The 27284-nt window shown below is 46.0% G+C and overlaps 1 protein-coding gene across 6 annotated transcripts in view; it reads left to right on the top strand.

The window, feature by feature from the left end:
* RUBCN (rubicon autophagy regulator) overlaps positions 1-27284 on the top strand; it is a 63840-nt gene that overhangs the window by 22999 nt on the left and 13557 nt on the right. For 2 of the 6 annotated variants that reach the window (XM_084800621.1, XM_084800619.1), the window contains exons 3-11: positions 6788-6871; positions 9060-9219; positions 9734-9840; positions 12646-12802; positions 13729-14268; positions 16124-16168; positions 18989-19104; positions 20876-21086; positions 21526-21627. In XM_084800621.1, the coding sequence (XP_084656747.1) occupies positions 6788-6871; positions 9060-9219; positions 9734-9840; positions 12646-12802; positions 13729-14268; positions 16124-16168; positions 18989-19104; positions 20876-21086; positions 21526-21627 (1522 nt within the window). Of the gene's footprint in view, positions 1-6787; positions 6872-9059; positions 9220-9733; positions 9841-12645; positions 12803-13728; positions 14269-16123; positions 16181-18248; positions 18327-18988; positions 19105-20875; positions 21087-21525; positions 21628-23487; positions 23563-27284 lie in introns of all 6 variants that reach the window. The other 4 variants (XM_084800622.1, XM_084800623.1, XM_084800624.1 and 1 more) reach the window with 4 other exon arrangements.

Genomic DNA, 27284 nt, shown 5'->3' on the forward strand with positions numbered 1-27284 from the left:
GTACTTTAAAGAACTTTAAACAAATATCTTTCTAGAAAATTGGAGGCAACATCATATAATAAACCAACAGAACATCTTTAGAACCACAGAAACCTAGATCAAAGTCTAGGCTCACGCTCAGGTTCTTAAGAAATAAAGTGACATAGTAATGAAAAATTATGGACTTAAGTCATATTGCCCACATTTTATTCTTACTTCAACATGATTAGTATTAGGTAAGTTACAGAGCCCTTTTTACTTTCTGTTTCTCGTTTGTGAAATGAGATAACACTTGTCCACCTCACAGAGCTACTGTGAGAGTTATAATGGAAAGTACTAGAAGACACAGTTGTCAAACAGCCTCAACTGTCTCATTACACGGCCTGGCTTCTCATCTGTATAGCAAAGCTACTAGCATTTATGTTATAAAGTAAATCAATAGGACAATAAAAGTAGAATATAAATTTGTCTAACACAGCTTGTGGCATGTAACCAGTAAGATGCCCAGTAATATAACCAGGTAAAGGCATGTGCCACCACACCTCACAAGCTGAGTTCAATTTCAGGGACACACTTGATGGAAGGAGAGAACCAACTGCCAGTTGTCTCTGACCTCCACATAGACACTGTGTGTGTGTGTGTGTGTGTGTGTGTGTGTGTGTGTGTGTGTGTGTGTGTCTGTGTGTGTGTGTGTGTGTGTGCGCCCATGTACACAAAATTAATAAAAACTGAAAAGAAGTAATTAATACATTGGCTTTCTATAACATGTTGTCCAATGGTATATATAATTTAAAAAACAACTTAATTCACTGATCTCTCTCCCTCTCTCTCTCTCTCTCTCTCTCTCTCTCTCTCTCTCTCTCTCTGTCTTCCAGTTTTTCAAAACAGGGTTCCTCTGTGTAGCCTTGGCTGTTCTGCCTCTGCCTCCCAGAGTGCTGAAGATCACAGGCATGTACCACCCACCACACCCGGCAATTTACTGAAATCTTAATATCTTCCTTACCACTGGTAATTGTGCAATGCTCTTTAAGAGAATGACATCCCAGTACCTTTGATCCTAGTACTCTGGAGGCAGAGGCAGGTAAATCTCTGTGAGTTCAAGCCCAGCTTGGGCTACATAGTGAGTTCCAGGACAACCAAGGCAACACAGAGAAACCCCATCTCAAAAAACCAAAACAAAACAAAAACAACAACAAAAAAGAAAATGACATCCATGTTACCTAATTCAAGGAACCTTCTCCTTTGACTACAAAATGCAATACTGTTGACCATCAATATTTCTTGATTTGTGTGGTCAACACTATTGCATTGTCCTGCGTCTGTGACCAGTCTTCAGCTTCTATCCCAGGAATTTCTTCTTGGATTAAACATTTTTAAACTACATTTATTGTGTGGGGCACATGCGTGTGAAAATCAGAGGACAACTTGCAGGTGTCAGTTCTCGCCTTCCACTGGGCGGATCCCAGGGTTTGAACTCAGGCCATTAGACTCGGCAGGTGCCTCCATCTCCCTTGCCCCTGACAGGTGTTTAAAATAGAGTCATTCTGTATGCTCTTGTCTCCGTCCTCTGTTTTCTTGAAGCAGTCGCAGTCCCACCCGTGCTTCTGTGACACTCAGCTCAGCCCTCCATGCTGAGCTCTAGATCTAAGGCAGCTGTCTCCTATATATTATCATTCGGCTGTCTGGCCTACCCTACAAGCACGGCCAAGACTAAGTATATTCTCTCCCAGGAGAGTGCCTTTCCTCTTGGTGTTCTTTATGCTAATTTGTAGCATTGAACTACCCAGCGTTCCATTCAGAAATTTTGGACTCATGCCAAAATGTTTTGTTAAAAACAAAGTGCAAGTTTCCCAGGCTGGCGACCAAAATAGCTGCCAGATTAGAGGTGCCACCATTCAGGGTTAAAATACTTGTGTCTTGATAACAAAAGCTCTTTTCTCGGCCCTGTTACTAATTTTACATTGCCACTTAGTAACCTAACCAGATTACATGATAATTTCACCATCTGAACCACAAAGAGAGAAATGCTGGTGAAATTCTCAAGTAAAACAAGCTTGCAAGTGCAAAATGCTATTAACGTACCTTGTCAGAGTTCTTACAAAGCCATCCTTCTATGAAAGCGCCTGGTCATGAGAGGGAAAAGGATTAAAGAATGTGTGTGAGCATTTATGCAGAGAAAGCCACCTGGCACACAGACACACGTGCAGCACGTAGGCACAGAGGACACAGAGGCCAGTAGGAAAAACCCTCAAACAAAAGTTCCATGTCACTTTTATTGCTGTCCTGTGCCTTGTTACAGTCTCGGAATTAAAGCCGGTGACAGACTTGTTTTTTCCCTGTCATTTCCTTGCAAAAGTTGAGTGCTCTCAAAGGTTTCAGGCTGCTGTGTCATCAGGAAGCTATTGTGAATGTGTCCTCAGAAGGGGGAAGGGACACAGTGATTCCTGTTGGCCATAGTGCCTCTTTGTTTTCAAAAGGATGTGTTGTGGACGGGAAGCGTCATGACCATATTCATAGAGGGGACCATTTTTGTCAGCCTGCACCTTTTACTCCCTTGTAAGGCGAGGTGTATTGATAGTCTCTCTGTTGTGCTGCTTGGAAATGTGGAGACAGTGCCCAAGATGCCTTAGTTGAGTGACGTGAAAGGATCCCATCCCTAGCACCAAGAGTAAACTGCGCTTAGCAATGCAAATGGCCTGATAAAAATTTTTAATGATTTATTTTTTTAATGTATATATTGTCTACATGTATGTGTGTGTCCCATGTGTGTGCCTGGTGCCCATGGAAGCCAGAAGAGGGCATTGGATGCTCTGGAACTGCAATTACAGGCAGTTGTGAGCCACATGTGGGTGCTGGGAACTGTTCTCTACAAGAGCAGCCTGTGCTAGTAACCTCAAAGCCATCTTTCCAGCTCCAAGGTAGCCTGATTCACCACCACCACCACCCCGCCCCAGAGACAGGGTTTCTCTGTGTAGCCCTGGCTGTCCTGGAACTCACTTTGTAGACCAGGCTGGCCTCAAACTCTGAGATCTGCCAGCCTCTGACTCCCAGAGTGCTGGGATTATAGGCATACACCACCATGCCTGGCTCTCCTATAATCTTAATACCAAATATTAATATCACTGTTTATCATTCTGTTAGATGTTCTTTTTTTCTTTATATTCAAATCTGTATATTTAAAAAATATTTTTATGCCTTTTAAAATAGTCAATATTGTACCATATGTGTAACTTGGTAACTCACTTTAAAATGTTTAATTTCTTAATAGATTAACACACTTCACATGGTTACAAGGCAAAAAAATTTAAGAGTATAAAACCATCTAGTGAAACTCTCTCTTTCAGCATCTTCTGATCGTGGAGTTTCTACTTTGTACTAACTTTCTTCCAGAGCATGTATACTCATGAAAGTAACACAACTAACTTGTTATTTGGGCTCATTTTTGTTTTTATTTTACATTTTTGAGACAGGGTCTTGCTATGTAGCCCAGGCTGGCCTCCAGCTTGAGATCCTCCCGTCTCTGTCTCCTGTGTGCTGCATTTACAGGCATGGGCACCGTGCTCAGCTCCCGGGGTTTTTAATATATTTTATTAATTTATTCATATTACATCTCAATTGTTATCCCATCCCTTGTATCTTCCCATTCCTCCCTCCCTCCCACTTTCCCCCTACTCCCCTCCCCTATGACTGTGACTGAGGGGGACCTCCTCCCCCTGTATATGCTCATAGTGTATCAAGTCTCTTCTTAGTAGTTTGCTATCCTTTCTCTGAGTACTACCAGGGCTCCCCATCCAGGGCATGTGGTCAAATATGGGGCACCAGAGTTTGTGTGAAAGTCAGACCCCACTCTCCACTCAAGTGTAGAGAATGTCCTGTCCATTGGGTAGATCTGGGTAGGGGTTCGAAGTTTACTGCACGTATTGTCCTTGGCTGGTGCCATAGTTTGAGCATGACCCCTGGGACCAGAAACGCCCGTCATAACGTTCTTCTTGTAGGTTTCTAGGACCCTCTGGATCCTTCTATTTCCCCATTCTCCCATGCTTCTCTCATCTAAAGTCCCAATAGGATGTCTTCCCCCTTGTCCCACTTTCCTGGTAAGCGAAGACTTTCATGGGACATGCCCCTTGGGCTAGTGTCCAGATAGAAGTGAGTATATACCATTTGACTCTTTCTGCTTCTGGGTTAACTCACTCAGTATAATCATTTCTAGTTCAATCCATTTGCCCACAAATTTCAGGAATTCCTTGTTTTTAATAGCTGAGTAGTATTCCATAGTGTAAATGTACCATAGTTTCTTTATCCATTCTTCTACTGAGGGACACTTATGTGGAGAAAGAGGAGCACTCCTTCATTGCTGGTGGGAATGCAAACTAGTACAGCCACTTTGGAAGTCTGTCTGGCGCTATCTCAGAAAACTAGGAATAAGGCTTCCTCAAGACCCAGCTATTCCACTCCTTGGAATATCCCCAGAAGATGCTCCAGCACATAACAGGAACATATGTTCAACCATGTTCATAGCAGCCTTATTCATAATAGCCAGAACATGGAAACAGCCTAAATGTCCCTCAGCAGCTCCTGGTTTTTATATTAAGTATGTGCACACATATTTTTTAAAATATATATACACATAAGATTTACAAAAACAACTAATGGACCAACTAGATGCTTCAGTGAGTAAAACTACTTCCTGCCAAGCAAGCTGACCATCTGAGGGACAAACTTGGTAGAAGCAGAGAACCAGCTCCCACAGTTATTCTCTGGCCACACACACACACACACACACACACACACACACACACACACACACACACACAAGTCATGATTTTGGATCAGTTTCAAGATGTATTATGTGAAAAGGGCAAATGTAAAATAGTGATTATCATACACTAATAACATAGAAGTCCCCAAAGAAGACTGATTTGCCCTCTTTAAGCAGCTATTGATTCTCTGTAGCTCTTCATCTAAGGGTGAGGCCCTGTGACAATTTCCCCTCCTCCATTTTGACATTTCAACTGATGTTATCATTGTGTGGGGCTTGTTTAGGCAACCATATTGTTAAAATCTCATGTTGGGCTTCCCTGTCATATATAGACACCGCTGTCTCGTGGCAGACACCTTAGTCCTCTCTGACTCTTACAGTTTTCCTCCTCTTCCATTCTTCCATTGTGTTCTCTGAACCTGAGGTGTAAGGGTTGCATTGTAGATCAGTTAGTCTTTTTTTTTTTTTTAAACTATTGATCTCTCAAGGAGAGGTGACCATATATAGTCTTTTTTAAAAGTCTTTTACATTTGTTTGTTTGTTGTGGGGGCCATGCGCTCTGAGAGTTGGTTCTCTCCCCTCCGCCCACCCCGCCCCCCACCACCACATTGGCTCTGGGAATCAAACTCAGGTGGGCACCTTTACCCCCTGAGCCATTTTGTTGGCTGGCATACAGTCTTTTTCATGTGCTTGTAGGTTCAATTTGTTAGTATCATGTTGAGAAGCTTTGTATTAATGTTCGTTGGGGGTTTTGGCCAACAGGTTTTGTTTATTTTGTCTTTGTCTTTGTCTTTTCTATCACAGGTTTTGTTTTGCTTTGTTTTTAGAAGTTTGGTAATCTCTCAGTGGAGCCATCTGGTCCTTAGTTCACACATTTTATCAATGATTTAAATAGTGCCATTCATTGCTCTGTTCAGGTTTTCTGTGTCCTCATAGTTTAGTTTTGGTAGATTAAATGTCCAGAAATTTAACCATTGTTAGAGGTTTTCCAGTGAATTGGCATATAATTCTTTATAGTAGTCCCGACTGTTGACTTGATCTGACCTCTCTCCCCAGTCCTTGGGAATGGAACCCAGGGCCTTGCTCATTCACCTGTGTGTTTGTTTGTTAAACAACTAACTGCATTAGTTTTAAGAATTACATTGTAGGAAACTGAATAGTTAAGAGACAAGAAGAAGACAGCTAATTCTCACTGTGTGCCTTTCATATGTGTGTAACACCTATACAGAAGAACAGTTTAGGGTTCCATCAGTGAAGTGCTTCCACACAGTCATGGGGACCTGAGTACAATCCCCAGGACCCATGTGAGGTAGCACTCACTGTAATCCAGTGATGCTGAGGAAGAGAGACGGGCAGCCGGTCCGTTCACTGGCCAGCCAGTCTAGCCTACCGAGTGAGTTCCACTGAGAGACTGTCTCAAAATAAGGTGGAAGGTGCTCCTGAGGAACCTCACCCAAGCTTGGTCTCTGGGTTCTGTGGACATGTGTGCACACATGAGCCACCACACAAGAACAATTTAAATGATTTTAAAGAATAACGGTATAGTTGGGCGTGGTGGCGCACTCCTGTAATCCCAGCACTTGGAGAGGCAGAGGCAGGTGGATCTCTGTGAGTTCAAGGCCATCCTGGTCTACAAAGTGAGTCCAGGACAGCCAGGGCTACATAGAGAAACCCTGTCTCAAAAAATATATATATATATAAGTATGTATGTATGTATGTATGTATGTATGTATGTATGTATGTATGTATGTATATATTCCTTTGATTGCTACTGGCAGCCTTTGTTGAAGCAGAAGGTTGTGCTCTTTCTGCCCCTCTCCCTCCTTCCCCTTTCTTCCTGCCCCTCTGTTTTGTTGTCTTGTTTTGGAGATAAAGTGTCACTATATAGCTCAGGCAGCCTTGATCTCTGCCTCCACTCCTCAAGCATTAGTTTTACAGAAGTGTGTGCTGTTATGTCTGGTACTTACTTCTCTCTCTCTTGCTGTGAACGGCGAATGGGGTTTTGTCTGGGTAGGTAGTGATCTGCTCCCGTTGGTGTTTGTTTGGCAGGTCTGTTGCCGCCAGGCTGATTACTGGCAGTTCGTGAAAGACATTCGGTGGCTCAGTCCACACTCGGCCCTTCACGTTGAGAAGGTAAGAGTGGAAGGAGAGCAGGCATGCTGGGGCGCAGTTGCAGGCCTTCCTGCTGCTCTTCTGGAAGGGTCTTTTCTCCCTGGGATGGAAAGTGTCCAGCTTCCTTTTAACTGGGGGACAGAGGTTATCTCTGTAGCACTGACTTAGAGGGGAGGGCTAACCAGCCAACTTTACAAGCTCATTGTTCCAGGTTGCTTTCTCACCACCTGGGAAAGGATAAAGAGTTTAATGAAACTCTTCTGGCCATGGTGGTGCACACCATTAATACCAGCACTCTGTGAGTTCAAGGCCAGCCTGTTCTACAGAGCAAGTTCCAGGACAGCCAGGACTACACAAAGAGACCCTGTCTTAAAATACAAAAACAAAAATCAAACAAACAAAAATGCCTAGGACAGGGAGCTGGAGAGGTGTCTCAGTGGTTAAGAGCACCTCCTGCTCTTCAAAAGGTCCTCAGTTCAATTCCCAGCAACCACATGGTGGCTCACAACCATCTATAATGTGATCTGATGCCCTCTTCTGGCCCGCAGGTGTACGTGTAGGCAGAACATTGTATACATGATGAATAAATAATTTTAAAAATGGCTAGGACAAATAGCCAGAATTTCCCTAAAGTTAAGTGGGGGTGGGGGTATGGTTGATACACAAACTGTAGAAGGTTCTTCAGGCAGAAAGGAGTCCAGAGTTGAGTGCCCTGAATGCTGCCTTAAGCACTTTGGCTTGCTCTGGGTTCTGTGTCTCCAGCTCCACATCGTGCTCCATGCTTCCAGGCACGGAAACGGTGCAGCAGAGTTAGGTGCCTTGACAGGGTTATACAGCTGGTTCTAGAATAATCACTGACAGCTTTACGTATGCACTTAAATTTTTATTATAGGAAAATTTAAGTGCATCTAAATTAGATTATTGAAATGACTCCAAAATATCCATCACCGTCCCTCTTTGTTTCCGTTTATATCATGTGTGTCCCAGCTGTTGGATTATTGCTAAGATGAGGTCAGGAAGTTTCACACTGGCCTTCTGTATATGAGAAAAGGCCAGAACCTGACATCTTCTTTTTACTTTCTCATCTTTTCTTCCTTCCTTCCTTTCATTTGTTCATTCTGTTCTGTCTGCTGAGGTAATTTCACTAGGTAGCCCAGGCTGTCCTTGAATGAACAGGTGTGCCCCCCCAAGCTCCTCTGAGGAGCTGTCTGACACTGCTATTGATTTATCTTGTGGTGTCCATCCTGTCTATGAGACCTTGTACTGAAGGAGGAAGGAGGTTCCAGAGAGAAGTTGTAATGGCTAGAACCAAAAAGCAGTGCTGATATGGCTTCTCAAGAGAATCTTGAGGCTGGAGAGATGGCTCAGTGGTTTAGAGTACTGGTTGTTCTTCCAGAGGACCCAGGGTCAATGTCCAGCACCCACACAGTGACTCACAACCATCAGTAACTCCAGTCCCCAGGGATATGCTGACCTTTTCTGACCTCTGCAGGCAATGTACCCATGTGGTGCACAAACATATATTCAGGGAAAATACTCAACTGCATAAAAAGAAAAAAACTGAAAAAAAATTACAGTAAATCTTTGGTGGTGTTTTTTCCCTAGACCCACTCACCCACATATACACAGGTGAAGATTCTTACCATGTTTCTCTCTGGAGGCTGTCTGATACAGAGGACCCTGGGAGAAGCCAAGAGGTCACATCCCTTTGAGTGCTTCCTGTGAATCTCCTAGAGCAGGCACCTCTTTGGAGACAGAACATAGCCAAATGTAGGCGAGGCATGGTGGTGCACGCCTGTAATTCCAGTATTCAGGAGACAGAGGCAGGCAGATCTCTGTGAGTTCAAGGCCAGCCTGGTCTACAAATCGAGTCCAGGACAGCTTGGGCTACACAGAGAAACCCTGTCTCGAAAAAACAAAGAAACAAAACAAAACAAATAAAGAGCCAAATGTAGCAGCCTAGCTTCTCCTGGGATTACATCCCAAGGCTTAACTGCTTAGCCTTCTTCCTCTTCCTCCTCTTCATCCTCATATTTCTCCTCCTCCTCTTTCTCCTTCTCCTCCTCTTCTTCCTCGTCCTGTATCTTCTGGAAGCTAAGTGGAGGAAGCACTCCCTTACCTGTGCTGAGTGTAGCTCTCAGGTCACTGGGCCTTCGCTGCGCTGTCAGCCAGGATCTGGGTTTTGGCTCATGCCTCTTTGCCTCCCCAGTTCATCAACTTGCACGAGAATGGCCAGAGTGATGCTGCCGGAGTGAGCGAGCGCGCTGTCTCAGAGCTGTGGCTGCAGCACAGTCTGCAGTGCCACTGCCTCTCAGCCCAGCTCCGGCCTCTGCTTGGGGATAGACAGTACATCAGAAAATTCTACACAGGTAAGCGGAGGCCACTCGGGGCTTGTATGTGCTTCCCTGTTGTCTCCCATCTGTCTGGTCCTCAGGAGATTCCTCTAAGGCCAGGGTCTCCTAATTTTCACTTGATGCCGTAGAGTCTACTCAGAAATGCATAGTCGGTCTTCCTCTCACCTCCCTTGAAAAATACCCATGCTAAGTTGTTCCTGTACTGGTCCATGCAGTCTCTAAGAACGGATGCAATGACCTGAGCGTCCTATGTGCTGGCCACTGTTAGAAGAGCCCGGCAATAAGATTGCTCTCTTCTAATCAGACAGGCTAGGTGACTTGGCCAGAGTCACACAGAGCCAGGATCCAATTCTGGCCCTTTCTGGTTTTGAGACTTATGTTAGACTGCCTGCAACTTAGCTTTCCCTATACTTTCCTTGTCCCCAAATTCCTTTTCTCCACAGTGGCATGCTCTTCCTCAATTCCCCTTTACTCTGTCTCTTTCTCTGAGCTTCTCTCTTCATCACTATGGCACCTTTTTTCTTCCTAGAAACTGCTTTCCTGCTAAGTGACGCCCACGTCACAGCCATGCTCCAGTGCCTGGAAGCAGTGGAACAGAACAACCCCCGTCTCCTGGCTCAGATCGATGCATCTATGGTAAAGGGGCAAAGAATCCTCCAGGCCTGTCCTGGGCTTTTACTCCTGAGTAGCCAATGACTTCCTTACTAAGGCAGTTGTGAGCTGAAAGACTTATCTTTTAAGTGTTTAGAAAGAGCTGGGTGTGGTGGTGTGTGACTGTTATCTTAGTCTGCTCTCTATTGCTATAATAAAACATCTTGACCTAAAGCATCTTGGGGAGGAAAGAGTTTATTTGGTTTACATATCCCGAGTCCCAGTCCATTGAGACAGGAACTCAAGGCGGAACCTGGAGGCAGGAACTGATACAGAGGCCATGGAAGAACACTGCTTAGTAGCTTGCTTAGCCTGTTTTCTTTTCCTTTTTAAAAAAATTTCTTCTTCCCTCCCTCCCCTCCCCCGAGCCCCTTCTCCCACCTCCTCTTTCCCCCCAGATCTGCCACTTCTCAGAAAGGAGCAGGCCTCCCAGGGACATCAGTCAAACTTGGCATAACAAGCTACAGTATGACCAGATACATACTATCACATCAAGGCTAGACAAGGCAACCTAATAGAAGGGAAAGGGTCCTAAAACCAGGCCTAAGAGTCAGAGACAGGGGCTGGAGAGATGGCTCAGCAGTTAAGAGTCTTGGCTGTACTTCTAGAGGTCCTGAGTTCAATTCCCAGCAACCAATAGTAGCTCACAACCATCTGCAGGAGTACATGTAGACAGAACACTGTATATATAATAAATAAATAAATCTTTAAAAAAAGTGAGAGACAGCTTCACTCCCTCTGTTAGGAATCCCACAAGAACACAACCATAACAGCCTAGGTCAGACCGGTATAGGCTTTGCGAGCCCCCATGAGTCCTGGTCAGTTGATTCTGTGGGCCATGTTTTTGTGGTCCTTGGCCCCTCTGGCTCCTCCAGTCCTCCTTCTTCCTTCTCCAAAGGACTCCCTGAGCTCTGCTTAATGTTGGCCAGCCTGCTTTCTTATAGAACTCGGGACCGCCTGCCCAAGAATGGCACCACCCCCAGTGGGCTGGGCCCTACCACATCACTTATCAGTCAAGAAAATGATGGCCTATGGACTTGCCTACAGGCCGACCCAGTGGAGGCATTTAGATCCCCTCCTCTGGATAACCAGCTGTGTCCAGTTGACAGATAGCTGTAGTCCCAGCACGTGAGAGATTGAGGCAGAAGGATCAGAGTTTGAGGCTAGCCCGGACTATATACTAAGTTCCAAGCTAGCTTCAGCTGTGAGATCCTATCTTAAAAATAAAAAGAGGAAAAGGGAGGGGAGAGGCAGGGTGATGGGACTAGAAGAGGATGGGAGGGAAAAGAAAGGAAGAAAGCAAATTTTTCTCTCTGTAATACCAAGACAATTGTGAAGTGCAGAGAGAGTGTTGTTGCCTGTATCTGCCCTACCTCATTGTTAGCATTTCAACCCAAACACGTTGTAGAACGGGAGGTCTCCTGTCTCTCTCTTTCCGTCTCACACCCATGGACTACGCCCCGTGTGCTGGGCGCGCTGCACTATGTAAAGCACGCACCATCTTATTTAATTCTCATGACTCCATGAGGAAGACATCAATCTCTTTGTAAGGAAAGTCACTACGGGATTGGGGAGATGGCTCAGTGGGTAAAGTGCTTGCTGCAAAACCAGAACCTCATTTCAGATTCCCAGAGTTCATGGAAAGCTGTGCGTGGAGCACTGGGCGTGAGGAGGCAGAGCTGGGAAGGTGCTTGAGGCTTGCTGACCAGCTAGTCTAGTGCAGCGGATCTCAACCTTCTAACACTGCGGCCCTTTCCTCATGGTGTGTTGACCCCCCAGTCACGAAATTATTTTTGTTGCTAATTCATAACTGTAATTCTGCTACTGTTTTGAGTTGTAATATGAATAACTATGTTTTCCAATGGTCTTAGGTGACCCTAATGAAAGGATCCTTCGACCCTCAAAGGGGTCATGACCCACAAGTTGAGAACCACTGTTCTAGCTGAACTAGTAAGCCTCAGGTTCAATGAGAGACCCGATCTCAAAAAGATGGTGGTGACTGATAGAGGAAGACACCCAGTGCCTTCTACATGTTCATGCACCTCTGAGTACACATGAATAGTCTGAGCTGCATCATGCCAGCCAAGGTGACACAGCAAGGCCCTGTCTAAAAAGTAAAAAAGAAAAGAGTCACTGAAACACACACTTGCCTTCTTACCCAAAGCCTAGGTCAGATGCTTGTAAGTGACACGTATGTCTTAGACCACCACTCTATCTGACTTTTGATTCCTCATGCATACTTTCTGGCATGTATTTATGTGTGGTGTATATACATGTTTGTGTACCTGTTCCCGTGTGTGGGTATACCTGTGCATGCAGGTGCACATGCATTTCTGTGTCTGTGTCTGCATGTGGAGACCAGACTGGTGTTGGGTGTGCCTTCTATGGTTGCTCTCTATCTTATATCCTGGGGCGGGGTCTCTAGATGAACCCAGAGTTTGCTGAGACAGCTAATGTGAGCAGCCAGCCTGCTGCTGAGGTCCTGTGTGCTTCCCATGCAGGCTGCCATGGCCGCCTGGAGTTTGCAATGGTGATATAGGGGCTGTGAATTCCAGCAATCATGCTTCAGAGCCATCTTCCCAGCTCCCCAGTCCTAAGTTCTCTGTCACCCTAGGACAGAGGCTGTGGAGCGCAGCAGCACTTCACAGTCCCAACGCTGGGTACTGTGGTAGAGCGTAGCTGTGGTCCAGGTGTGGGGCCAAAGACTAGCCTCCAACCGCGGTTCCAACAGTAACGGTGCCCCTCCGAGGGCCTCTGTGCTCTATTCTGACATGCCTCCTTTTGTTTCAGTTTGCCAGAAAGCACGAGAGCCCACTGTTGGCTACAAAGAGCCAGAGCCTGACAGCTCTGCCCGGCTCCACATACACCCCTCCAACCAGCTGTGCTCAGCATTCCTGCTTCGGGTCCTCCTCCAGCCTTCACCAGTCCGTGCCCAACCTCGGCTCAGGTATGGGGGATGATGTGGAATTACCGCATGTAATCTGTGACTGCTTGTGGGCCAGAACCTGCTTTTTTTTTTTTAACCTCTTTCTTCCTTTCTTTTTTCCCCCTCTTTCCTTCCTTCCTTTCTTCCTTTCTTTTTTCTTTGCTCACTTGTTCATTCTGTTTACTGAGGTAGAGTTTTACTAGGTTGCCCAGGCTAAACATGTGTGGTTAGGCGTAGGGGTGGGAATGGGCCGTCCTTACATGTATGTATCTTCATTTATCTGGAAAGCAGAGAGCCTTTGAGAGTGACCACGGTCTGGGAATTGAGGTTTGGGCTGGTAGAAGTTGTCAAGCCTCATGTCCTTGTAATGGGCATCATAAAAAGACACATGGCAGCAGTGTGGTGGTGCATGGTTGTCATCCCAGCTCTCCCAAGATATAAGCCCGAAGACTGTTTCAAGCTCAGGGGTACCCAGGGCCACAGAGTGAGACTCTCCTCACAAAGCAGCACAGAGTTATCTAGCAGCCAGCCTGGGACAATTCTGTAGCATTATTGGAGTAACAGAGCAAAGATGCTCTCAGAGGCTGCTGAGCTTCTGCTTTACAAAGCAAATAGGTCTTCAGTTGCTAGCATTTTTAGAGTGCCTGCACCATGCTGGGCTCTGGTAGAATCAATTTGTATGTATCACCTCATTTGATCTTTGAAACAGTCCCTTGAGGTTTCTAGTCTCATGATTTCTCTCGTTTTCAGTTGGGGAGTCATGCTGAGAGGCAGCAAAGCCACTAGCTCACGGGCCATCCCTCACCATACTGCTTCTAAACCATTGCTTTACTTTCAACTGACCTCTTCTGAGCAACATGTACCCTGAGCATCCTTACCTGTGGGCCTGTGTGCATGCTATAGAACTCCAGCTCACCTTTCTCTCCTTTACCTTTTTTATATCCCAGAGAGAAGATCTACTTCCTTTTCACTCTCTGGCCCTTCCTGGAAACCTCAAGAAGACAGAGAACCCCTCTTACCAGCAGAGCCTCAGACCGCCAAAGCTCCGCTACTTCTAGACTCGGCCCTAGCCCAGGATTCCCCACTGACCCCCCATGAAATGAGCTCCAGCACTCTGACTAGCCCCATAGAGGCATCCTGGGTCAGCAGCCAAAACGACTCCCCAAGTGATGCCAGTGAGGGACCCGAGTACCTGGCCATCGGCAACCCAGACCCCCACGGCCGGACTGCCAGTTGTCAGAGTCACAGCAGCAATGCCGAGAGTAGCAGCAGCTCCTCACACTTGTTCTCCTCCAGCAGCTCTCAAAAGCCGGATTCTGCTGCTTCTTCTCTAGGGGACCAAGAGGCAGGTAGGCAGAGCCAGCCAGGCAGTGTCCTTCGCAGGTCCAGCTTCTCAGAAGGGCAGACAGGCCCTGTCACCAACGGGTCAAAGAAGAGCCACATTCGCTCCCATTCGGATACCAACATCGCCTCTAGAGGGACCTCAGGTAAAGATGAGCACCAGCTACTGTTAGCAGTGTTCCCCCCAACACTCACCCTCACCCCCAGGGCTGGAGGGAGGGCTTGCCCCTGAGGCTTTTCAGATGTCAGAGAGAGAACCATTTCTGGATGACAGGTTACTGTGCTCTGTCATTTAGCATGTAGTACTGAAGAAACACAAGTATGTTGTGTGCCTTCCTTTACAGGATGCTAATTACTAAATACTTCCCTGGCTCCTTAGCATCCAAATAGTATAAACATTGCAGTTTTTTTTTTGTTGTTGTTGTTGTTGTTTCAAGACAGAGTTTCTCTGTGTAGCCTTGGCTGTCCTGGACTCACTTTGTAGACCAGGTTGGCCTCAAACATGCCTCTGCCTCCCGAGTGCGGGATTAAAGGTGTGCGCCTCCACGCCCAGCAAGCATTGCAGTTCTTTTTTAAATTTATTTATTTGTTTATTTATTTATTATGTATACAGTGATCTGCCTGCATATACATCTGCAGGCCAGAGGAGGGCATCAGACCACATTATAGATGGTCATGAGCCACCATGTGGTTGCTGGGAATTGAACTCATGACCTCTGGAAGAGCAGTCATTGCTCTTAACAGCTGAGCCATCTCTCCAGCCCCAAGCATTGCAGTTTTAACTGAATGTTTTTACTGACTCTCCCAGACAAGAGTCTTAAAGAGATTGCAGATAGTCCTGTTACATCCCTTCTGTTGTGATTCCTGAGAACTTTGGACAGGATGTAACACTGAAGCAGAGTACTGTTAGAGTTTCCTAATTAGAGTAGTGAGTATGGGTGGGACGTGGGACCCTGGACCAAGTAGATGGGTGACTATAGTCAGGTAAGGGCCTTTGCCCTACACACACACACACACACACACACACACACACAGAGAGAGAGAGAGAGAGAGAGAGAGAGAGAGAGAGAGAGAGAGAGAGAGAGAGAGAGAGAGAGAGAGAGCGCTAGCCGATGATAGGAACAAACCTAAATGAGGAAGGTGAGTGTTGTTGCTTCTGCATCATGCTGCCCCCATCTTCCCTGGGTAATTAGTGTCTGTAGGCTTTGCTTGGCTATCATTTATAGTAGAATCTTCTTTACAGTAAGTATAACACTAATTTTTGTGCTCAGAGCCGTTATAGGTTAGAAAAGCCCCAGATACAAAATACAAAAATAAAATAGGAAGTAGTTAATGAGACAAAAGAAAGATTCCCTTTGGCAACTGGAGATGCCCTTGTCAATCTCTAGTGTCTAGAAAGATGAAAACTCAGGGCCTCGACTAAGACCTGAATAACAAACTTTCTCTCTCTGTTTACCTTTGAGAATTTAACATGACTCTTTTGGACTCCTTAGGAGAAAAGTCTCCAAAGTCAGAGTCTCTTTCTATGAACTGTCTTACATGTAGAATGTTGGGGTGAACCCTCAAGTCCCATGTGTCTGCTCTGCATGAGGGCACTGGCCTTTGACACACAAAACTGCCCTGCCCCGACCTCCCACTGCTTTTTGAAAAAGTGGCCCTCAGATTGAACCCAGGGCCTAATTCCTGCTGGGCCAAAGCTCTACAGAGCGACATTCCCAGCCTGCCTGTCTCCATTCTTGAATCTGTGCGGATTCCAGAAACCATGGTAACCTGCATGGGAAAAGGGAGCCAGAGGAGACCTGTGCAGAAGGGTCTGAGCATGGGGTTTGTAGCTGCTCGTCCCTGTCGCCCCTCCTTCAGCTCAGGTGCTCCCTCTTGGGAGTTAATGTCACCGCTTCTGCCAGGTAAAAGTCCCGGGGGTTTGTTTGGGTTCCCCCTCCCCCTCTTTCTCTAACCATGTTTGTTCTGTCTGGATTCTCCTTTGTACGTGTTTACCTGCAGGAGGCCCCAGGAATATCACCATTATAGTTGAAGATCCCATTGCAGGTTTGGGAGCCAGTCCCCCACCTCCTGTCCCTCTGTGACCACCTTGCTCAATTCAAAACCTCCTTTTCCCCGTCTGGTGTCAAATCAAGTCTGGCTAGTTTGATCCTGTTGCAGTGCTGGGACCTATGTGTAACAAGATTCCGGTATCTCCCATGAGACATGTTGTGCCCTAAACGTGCTTCCAAATGCCTTAGTCATTCTACCGACAGCTCCTGGAAGCCATAGTCAAGATAGGGCAATTCTGCCTTGCCCAGGGGTGAAACTGAGGCCTGCTGTCTGCCTAAGGCCTCATGATGGGTCAGTGCAGGCAGGTGTCTGTGAACGGAAGACTTACTGTAGATGATTTTCCTTGACTTAACACCAGAACATGTTTCATTCCTTTTGTGTGGTCTTGGATGTACTTGCATGATTTTTGCCTGTTCAGGAGTCCGTTTCCTTTTCCTCTCACCAGTCTTCATTCCCTTGTGCACCTGCATACCCCCACCAGCCACCGAACATTTTCCTAGTAAGTCTGTCTCTTCTTTTTCCTCTCTCATGGCGGTTTTCAAACTGAGATTTGCGTTCGGTTTGGAGTACTGTAGCGATGGAGTTAGTAATGTGTGGGTATGTGTTAGAGGGACGACTGGGGCCACAGCCTCCCAGGGATGGAGGAGTCACTGGCATGTTACCTTGGATAAGAGAAAATTAAAGACGAAAGTCAGCAGCACCTTGAGGAGGTGAGAGCCTGAGAGGAGACACACTTTGAGTGAGTGGAAGGAAACGCTGAGTTAGTTAATGGGCACCCTTAGGAGGTGGTGAACTCAGTGCAGGGGCCCCCGGCAGCTTACATAGGCAAAGAATGCAATGGTATTACAGGCTATGGTGTGCTATCTGGGTAGGCATTGAACCATCTCTTCCAGTGTTTCTTATCAAGGTATCATGATGACTACTGGCTTTTCATTAGTTCAATAGACAGAAGCAGAACCTACTGCTAAAGCCATAAGAGGAATACAAAATTACTTTGTGTGTGTGTGTGTGTGTGTGTGTGTGTGTAGCAGCTGACAACTTGGCATTATCAATGGGGAAACAGCTGGATATGTGTCTAATTGTCTCCTCTTCCAGAGCATACTGCTCATGCCTCAGGCATCCACTGCTTTTCTTACTGTAGCACTAGACATTTTGTTCAGTTTTTCGAGACAGGGTTTCTCTGCGTAGCCCTGGCTGTTCCTAGAACTCACTCTGTAGACTAGGCTCTCCTCCAACTCAGAGATCCACCTGCCTCTGCCTCCAGAGTGCTGGGATTAAAGGCATCTACCACCACCACCTGGCTGACATTTTTAAATTTACTTTTGAATGTCAGTTTCTCATGTCTTTTGACCTCTTTGCCAACCTCTCCATCCCTCTTGTTTTTGAGACAAGATTTTTCTATGTGGTCCACGCTAGACTTGAATTCACTGTGTAACCAGGCCCAGCCTCAGAACTCATGTGATCCTTCTTTGACTTTGCAAGAGCTGGGATCACAGGCGTGTGTGTCAGCAGGCTCAGCGTCAGCCTTCTCTTGAAGTCTCTCCTTTTCTCTGGTGACTAAATCCCCTGGTTTTGAAGCCGTCATTCTTGGCTTCTCCAGAATTGACTTGATGCTGCTTTTAAGTACTTCTCTGAGTTGCATTTTCATTAGCCAATGTAAATTTTCTGAAGCTGTTTTAAAACATAGTGTCAAGGTACTAGGAAACTTTCAGTGTACTTATCTTTATTTTACTACCTGAAAACTGTTTTGTAAACTAGTTTGTCAGGAAGTTAGTGATTAGCAGGTGCTTTTGTAACAGTTGTTTAGAAGATGGAAGAAAGGGGAACCAAACCCCATTTTGATTTGTTTTTCACCTTTGAATTGCCCCGCCTCTTTCCCCTTAGCCTATCTCCTTCAGGTGTTCTGTAGTCTTGGCCTCTGTGCCATTCGTATGCCACCTCTTTCCTGTTTCTGAAGGCTTTGGAAATAAGAGGGTTAAATGTTGGATTCAAGGGTTGGGAGTATATTTGTTGCTCTCTTGTATGTGTGTTTTATTAACTGGTGTGGCCACCGACACTAGACTTTCGCTGTAAGTTGAACTTGAGAGACTGGGTCCCTCCTCTGGCCAGAGCAGTGCAGTCAGCACCCCTAGCTCTGAGGGCATGGAATATGGTGAGCGAGCACTAGGAAGGCTCGGGCTGAGACTCTGTCTTGCTCTGCTCTCTCCTTGTGCCTGCCGAGCTCTGAGCTGTGGAGCTTGTCTCTCTCTGTGTGCTCTCTCTCACCTGTCCTTCTGTCACCTTCAACACTGATTCCACTTCCTGTGGTCCTCAGTGACCCAGGGCTCCACCCTCTCTTGTGCTCTGGGAGCTGCCATGTGTGTCCAGCGTGCCATGTGGGATGGTAGCCGGAATGGGTGCGAGCCTTGACTGTGGGCAATTCCCAGAAGACACGTCACACGGGGAACCATTTGCAGGTGGGGACATTCCTATCCTTTCCCAACGCTCAGCACTGAGCTAATTCTCTTTCCCTTCTTAGTGGAGTAGGGAGGACAGTTTATTTCATGTAAATGTAGGTAGTAAAGGGATTGTCTCTAGGATCTCTACATTTATTCTGCCATTTTCCATCAAAGCGGTTTGGTGCTCGGGGACTCTGAGAGTCTAAGTGATGTCATTAGAAGGTAGACATCTTCTATCCAAGTTCTGATCCAGCCTACCCGGGGAGAGTTGAGAGCACCTTTAGTGGTAAAATCGTCAGACTTCTTGAGGAAGTGTGGTTGTTACAGGATTTCATTTCAAGTCTGGAAGTTTATATCTACGCTCCAATTCCCACAGAGGGTGGTCAGTACCTGTGCTCAGGAGAAGGCATGTTGAGAAGGCCATCCGAAGGACAGTCCCTCATCAGTTACCTCTCAGAGCAAGACTTCGGCAGCTGTGCAGACCTGGAAAAGGTGAGGCGTCAAAGGGCCAGATGAGGAGCGCATTCAGTGGGGGTCTGGCCTTGACAGCCCCTGCTGCCGCCACTGTTCCAGTGAGATCCTAAGTACACGGCAGTACCTGTGACCTGCAGTGAGCAGGCTCAGTCTGGGTGGAGAACGTCTCAGGAGTTTATGCTAGTCCTCAGTCCAGTGCTGCCCTACGCAGAAACACTGAATTGTAGTCACAGGATTATTGGTCTTTGACCCTATGACCATATAAATACTTCTTCCAGAATCAAGTTCTTTTTGGTTCTTCCAGACAGGGTTTCTCTGTGTTACCCTGGCTGTCCTGGAACTCACTCAGTAGAGCAAACTGGCCTTGAACTCAGAGATCCCCTGCCTCCGCCTCCCACATACTGGAATTAAAGGCATGCACCACCACCACCCGTCCCAAGTTTTGTATTTATTCCTGGGCTCAAATATGTGCAAATAACAACTGTACACTAGTCTGTTAGCTTGAGACATGGTATTTACCTTACTACTGTGTGTATGGGTGTATGGCTCTGGGAAAAGACTCTGCTCAGAATTCCTGCCTTGTTCTCACCCTTCATTAGCTTGGCTTCATGAGCTTAATTAGTGGCAAAGAGTGAACCGTCTACCAGCACATCTGAAAAGAACTGCAGTGTCCCATGGGCCTAAAAATACAGACACAGATTTGATCCAGCTATAAACAACATTTTGTTGCTGAGTTTTAGGAAGGGTTTTAGGGCTACGCAGCCCAGGCTAGCCTTAGACCTTAGGCTCCTCCTGTCTCTGCCCTCTGCCTGGCTGAGACTACAGGTACATGACATCAACCCAGCTTTAGTAGTTTTTAAAAGCAGTCATAAGAGAAAACAGCAGCTGGTAAAACTCCCAAGTTTTATCTCCTTCAGGGGGTGACTCAGTTCAGTTTGCTTCATTCTTAGAAGCCATATCATCAGAATTCTCTAAAAGGTCTGGAGGTGTCCTCTCCCATCATGCACTGGGCAGAGCTTCAGCTAGTCAGACCATGTGCAGCTGGTTTAAGTGCCACAATGATGTTGCCAGTTGCATTTTCTCTGTAGTGGCCTCAATGGTGGGAATGTTTGCAGCCGGGCACCTGAGTGTTAGGGTGGTGGAAGTGGTCCCTTTGTGTGTAGATGCTCACCTCCGTATTAGAGATGCTGTTTCATGCCTGCCTTCTTTAAGGAACTAATGTTTTTCATCACCTGCTGTGCCTAGTCTGTGAACCACATCTTTTTCTTCCTTTCTTTTTTTATTAAAAGATTTATTTATTTATTATGTATACAGTGCTCTACCTACGTGTACACCTGCAAGACAGAAGAGGACATCAGATCACATTGTAGATGGTTGTGAGCCACCATGTGTTTGCTGGGAATTGAACTCAGGACCTCTAGAAGAGCCAGTCAGTGCTCTTAACCTCTGATCCATCTCTCCAGCCCCACATCTTTTTTGAAGCAGTTCCTTTCCCACCAATGTGCCCTGTACTTGCAATTTTTTTTCCTTCACCATAATTACTTTTATTGTGTTGGGCGGAGCACAGGGCACTAAGGTTGGCACTGAGATCTTGAGCTGACAGTTGAGATTCTCTTCTCATTTTCATACCACAAATGAACAGGTGAGGAGACAGTCATGGTCAGCTTATGGCAAAGAGACTGTAGGACAGGCCACCTGCCGGTCTGCTTTCCATATTAGCAGACACGTGCATGTCCCACACCGTACTCAGCAAGGTGTCCACACCTGACCAGCTGCTTCCTTCCTCCAGGAGAACGCCCACTTCAGCATCTCGGAGTCCCTGATTGCCGCCATCGAGCTGATGAAGTGCAACATGATGAGCCAGTGTCTAGAAGAGGAGGAAGTAGAGGAGGAAGACAGCGACAGAGAGATCCAGGAACTGAAACAGAAGATCCGCCTCCGGCGCCAGCAGATCCGCACCAGAAACTTGCTCCCCGGGTACCAGGAGACTGAGCATGGAAGTGAGTGAGGCGGTGAACATCTGTATGCATGGCTCCACAGCCTCACAAAGCCCAGGGCCTTGTGGGCTTTCAGCTCTGCTCTTCCTATGGGGTGTTGCGCCTAGGCCAAGGGTCCCGCTGCTGTCAGAAGGTAGTGCTGTGGTGGTCGGTGTCGCTGTTGTTGGTGTTGATGTTTTCCCTTGCCAGACTGGGAATACTGCTAGAACTCACGTTTCCTACAGCAGAAATAGCTTTCTTCCAAAATAGGTTTCCAGGGTAAGAGCTAAGGCCGGGGCTCACAGATGGACTTCCCTAAAGATGAATGAGCCAGCAAGAAGTGCCAGCCCCAGCCAAGGCTCTGTGCGCTTTCCTGTTACAGCCTGGGTTCTTTATTGAGGCACTGAGAAGGGCGAGAGCCCCTTGGTCCCGTCTCTCACTATGGTGGTCTTTCACCTCACAGGCTTCCGGGTCACCTCCAGCAGCTCCCAGTTCAGTTCCCGTGATTCTACCCAGTTCTCGGACTCCGGCTCTGCGGAGGGTGCTGATGAACTCGAAGTCCACGGTAGGCAGCAGCACTGTGCTTCGAGGGCGTGCTTAACCCTCCTTTCTTTTAGCCTGGGGTTTTAGGCTAGGTGATCCCCGAAGTGGAAGGTCTTCATTTTGGCCCATCATGGAGCACTGTTAGCTATTGTAAGGGATGGCTACTCTTGCTAAAAGCAACCCTATTAAAATCCACGCCCACAAGAGCCTTGACAGGAAGTCTCAGTCCTCATGTGCATATCTTTCTCTTGAGTCCTTGCTCTCTTTCCTCCTCCTAGCACTTTGGGCTGAGCCAAACAACATGAATTAGAATGCTTCCCAGGGCTCCACAACACAATTGAAATTGTTCCAAAGTATGTGCAAAAGGAACAAAGGGAAAACAATCAGGTTTTCAAAACAGAGCTTTGATTTCTGTGTTAGCAGTCTGAAGGCAGAATCCCACCTCGCAGTGGTGTCATCAGCTCAGTGAGGGGAGGGGCTGCCAGCTGGGAAGGCATTGTAGTCAAGCAGGTTAATTAATGTTCCTTTTGCATCACTAGTCACCCCAGAAGGGGAACTGACCACAGACCAAAGACACAGGCTCAAGTCCTACCTGATGAGTCAGGGAGTTTATTGGTTTACTTATAGGCTGTATCAATAATAATAATAATAATAATAATAATAATAATAATAATAATAATAATAATAATAATAATTTATTAATATATAAATATATAATAATTAATATATATATTATTGTTGTTGTTGTTATTATTATTATTATTATATACCACACCAGCCTCAAGAGCTGCATGGCGTCCCGCCTTCAGCTAACCTCTACCTCCTTCCTATATATTCTAGCACCTCCTGAGACCACATGCAGCTGGTTCAGCACTATCTGAAGCTGGGAAAGGTGGGACCACAAGAGTAAATGAGAGGCTGAACTCTCAGGCAGGGGCCTGGTGACCTTCACCCCCATTCGTATGAAGGAACATCAGTAGATTTGATCTCAGGAATCATTGAGTCTAGCCAGGGCTCAGCTGCCCTGATTCCAAGTGGCCAGGGCACGCTTGCAGAACATGCTTTACAGCAGCCCTGTTCCTGCACACCATAGATTTCTTCAGATCCCTGTAAAGAGACAAACACACTAGCAAGCAAGTCAGCAAGACAGTTCAGGTTCACAAACTTCCCCATGGTGAAAGTCAGCCTGATCTCCTCCAGAGCTGAGCTCCCTGTGCTTCATTGCGACACCGTTAAGATGCTAAAGAATAGATATTTTATCAAGTTGTCTCCCAGCCCCCAAGTAACCAGAGTTCTTTCCCACTCAGAAATTCAGATTTCACACTGCTTTCCCAGGCCTCTAAGAAGTTTCCTCTGTGGTCTTAATGTATTTGATGATAACAGTCACTTAAAACTCCTTCCCCCTTTTAGTTTGTATGTGGCTATTCCCCCTAACCATTCTTTTCACAAAGGAGACTCCTGTTGGAAACTGTTGCTTCAATTTGGAGCCCCAAGGGTGTGTGTAATCAGCTAATTCCCTGGTGGTTCAGAACAGAAATCCTTACAGGAAACAGCTGTTGGGCAAATTTCTCAGTTTCCAGGCCCCTGTCATCCCTTGTGGTGGGGCACAGCCTTGAAGATGGGGGCGTTTGCCATCGTCTCTGGCTGCCAGTAGTGCCCACGCCATACTCAGTAGTCAAGAACATGGCCAGGCCTTCCTAACAGCACCCTTACTCCTTTTTAGGAGGGGCTTGGGGCTGGGCAGGTTTGGGGAAATATCAGCAATCATTTCCCAAGCCCGCCCATGCATGTGGGCTCTTAAAAGCTGTGCAGAAGTCACGGCCCCATCCCAAGGACACGTGGTTATTGGAGTCATTGGCCCTTTGTAATTCTCACTACACAGAGGATAGTGAAGGCTCTAGCCCGACTCGCATGTCAAAGAGTGGACTCTCAGTGTCCGTGCCCTCACTGTGCTCAAGTAGCCATGACGGAAGTGTGGGTGTGCTTCTGCATGTATGGGAATGTCTGCACCAGCTTCTGCGCATATCTGACCTTGTGATACTTGTCAAGGTTGTGAGACCTAGGCCTGAGAACTGGAAAACACCACACTTACTGCAGGAGCAGTTCAGATACTCAGGTGCCCTTTTACACGTGACTCACAGAGCCCCTGCATCTCCCCCACAGGGATAACTGTACTCATTAGGTAGTCATGTGACCAGTGGGGTTAGAGTTGCGAATAGAGTAGTCAAAACTAGAAAAACAGTTCTGTCTTGGATTTTTGGTATTGGTAATAGATAAGGGCCTAATATTTCATACTGAGTAAAATTCAGTGTGAAGCCCCACACCTTCCTATTTGAACACCTATAGAAATTCACTGAGTTGTATACACTTAGGGTCTGGTTAATTTTGGTGCTTGATATTTTTCTTTATTTGCAGGGTTTTTTTTAATAATAAAGTTTATATTAGGAAAGAAACAATCAAATTAAGAATTTAAGTTCCGGGCCTGGAGAGATGATGGCTCAGCAGTTAAGAACACTGATTGCTCTTCCAGAGGACTCGGCTTCTGTTACTAGAACCCTTGTCAGATGCCTCACAGCCACCTGCAGCTCCAGCTCCAGGGAATCCAATGCCTCTGGACTCTATGGACACTCGCACTCACTTGCACATTCACACACACATACCACATAGTTAAAAAATAATAAAAGTAAAATTTAAGAAAGAATTTAAGTTCAGGCCAGGTGTGGTGATCCACACCTTTAATTCCAGTACTTGTCAGGTGGACTCCTGTCAGCTTGAGGCCATCTGAGGTCTATGTAGTGAGTTCAGGCCAACCAGGCCTACATAGAGAGACCCTGTGCCAGGAGAAAATAGAAGCCTGGGTGCTGGACAGAAGACTCAGCAGTTAAGAGTTGTTTATTTGACAAGAATAAGCCAGGTGTTAGTGGTGGCACACAACTTTAATCTCAACACTCAAGAGGCAGAGGCAGACGGATCTCTGTGAGTTCAAGACCAGCCTGCTCTACAGATCAGGACAGCCAGTGCTGCAAGGTGAAACCTTGTCTGGAAAAAGAAAAAACATACAAACAAAAACAAAAACGAAAAAACATAAAGAAACCCTGGGCTGGGCTGGGCTGGGCTGGGCTGGGCAGGGTAGGGCAGGGCAGATGGCTCAGAGGTTAAGAGCACTGTCTGTTCTTCCAGAGATCCTAAGTTCAATTCCCAGTAGCTCACAACCATCTATAATGTGATCTGATGCCCTCTTTTGGCATGCAGGTATAAATGTAAATAGAGTACTCATATACATAAAATAAATAAAACTTTTTAAAAACTGAAAAAATAAAAAAGAATCCCTGGGTCAAACTAACCCGAAGATCCAAGTTAAGATTCAAGATGAAAAAACGAGCCATTACAACAGATATGAGTGAAATCCAGGGAATCATTTGTGAATTCTTTGAAAACTTAAATTGCAAAGACCTCAGAAATCTAGAAGTGGATACATTGCTAGACACACATGACCTGCCAAAGTCAAATGAAGGGGCTCACAGGACTTAGCAGGTCTATAGCAGGCAGCACAGCTAATGTAGAAGCAGGGTCCCAGACACTAAAGGCACAGGGTCAGGCAGATTCCCTGCTGAGTTTTATCAGACCTTTAAAGAAGAATGAAAAAGGGAAAACAAAAACCTACATTTTGTACCACACAGTGGTTGGGGCAAGGAAGGGCAGGAGGAAGGAATGTAATCGGATGTCTCAAAAGTAGTGAGATGACCCAGTGGTAAAAGAGCGCTTGCTGCTCCTCCAGAGGACGCAAACCTTTTTACCTGTAACTTCAGCTCCTGGGCATCCATATTCTTTTCTGGCTTCACAGGGCACCTGTGCCAACATGCATAATGTGCCACATGCAGACCACATCCATACTTGTAGTTAAAAATAAATATTTTTAAAGTAATGATTTCAGTTTTGTGTTCTCACTACATATACATTCCTAATTATGAAAATATAACTTTAAATGCATTTCTCTAGCTTCCTTTTCACCTTTGGCTTCTCATCTGTTTCTGGTTTTTATTCAGGCTTATGTCAAAACCTTCCTGAAAAATATCGTACCTCTCAGGAGCAATCTCCCTGATAGTGTCCAGAGGTTTTCAGGCACGCTTCCTCTTGGTCACCTTAAGTCATCCTACTATTGAAAATTCTTTGGGGCTACTGCATTGTTCCATGTCTGTGAAGAGATAGGTAAAGCATTTAATTGGGGCTGGCTTACAGTGTCAGAGGTTAGTTCATTATCATCAGGGCAGGGAGCATGGTGGCAAACATTCAGTCATGGTACTGGAGGAGTAGCTGAGAGTTCCACATACTGATCTGCAGGCAAAGAGACAGACACTGGGCCTGGCATGGGCTTTTGAAACCTCAAAGCTCACCCCCAGTGACACACTTCCTCCAACAAGGCCACCCCTCCTAACCCTTTTAATCCTTTCAAATAGTGCCACTCCCTGACAACTAAGAATTCCAATAGATGAGCGTATGGGGGCCATTCTTATTCAAACCACCACAGATTCTTTGATCAGGAGGCCTATCAGGCACACACCTGTAATTACAGGACTCAGGAGGCAGAGGCAGGTGGATGGATCTCTGTGAGTTCGAGGCTAGCCTGGTCTACAAAGCCAGTCAAGGACAGCCAGGACTACAAGAGAAACCCTGTCCAAAAAAAAAAAAAAAAGGTGGGAGGGTGTATCAGAATTTATAACACCTTTTTAAAAAGTACGGTGTAAAAGGAAGTTTTATTCCTCTGTTTCAGTTGTTTTAAAGGATTACTGCCTCTGTCTGCTAACCTAGGCCTAGTCCTAGTTCTATCTAGCCTCTGCACAATAAGCTCACCTTTTCTTGTTCTTACTAAGCTCTGAGCTGGCTTGTTCAATTCAGCTGTTTTGGCTCAAACTCCTCTCCCAGCTAATTACAATGTAGCTTTTCTCTTGGCCTCTGAATTGCTCTTCTTAGCCTCAAACTAACTCCAGCAATCCTCTCTAATCTTCTGGCTCATACAGTCTTCACCTGTGTTAGCTTGTTCTCTCATTCACCCTCTCTGTAAAATTGTCCCGGTAAAACTGCCTGCCTCTGCTCCCTCACCCTCTCTCTCTCCTTAAGTAGCCTCCCCGGCCTCCCTCTTCTCTTTAGAGTTAGGTATATCCAATTCTGTCAAATCCTTTCTTTTTCTGCCACTCCATTAGACATCATATTCAAACATGGGCGCTTCCTTCTACAAACTAACTACCTTCCTTTGGACTTAAAGGCATGTGCCACCACACCTGCACCTAAGCTTTTCTTTACCTGAAACGTGCTCTATACCAGGCTGGGCTTGAACTCAAATCTCCTTGCCTCTGTCTCTTGGATTAAAGGCGTGTTTATATTTCAGCCATGTTATCTCTTGCCAGAGCAGCCATGTTCTGAATTAAAATTCCTCTACAGTAAGATATTGAAGTATCATATTATGGGTTCATTATGATAAGTAATCTGCATATTGCATAAACCTCTGATTAATGTAATCACTTTCCTCAGATTATGGCTCACTAATTAGGCTATATGAATTTGAGTGTTCATAAAGAAAATGGACTTCAAATCCACTTCTTCTGGCAATAAAGAATATAAACCTAAAGAGGTAGAAATTTTAATCATAAAATAGATTACATACATATCCATATATGTAGA

This window comes from Acomys minous (assembly GCF_964271855.1).
Source record: "Acomys minous genome assembly, chromosome: 11".
Lineage (NCBI taxonomy): Eukaryota > Metazoa > Chordata > Mammalia > Rodentia > Muridae > Acomys > Acomys minous.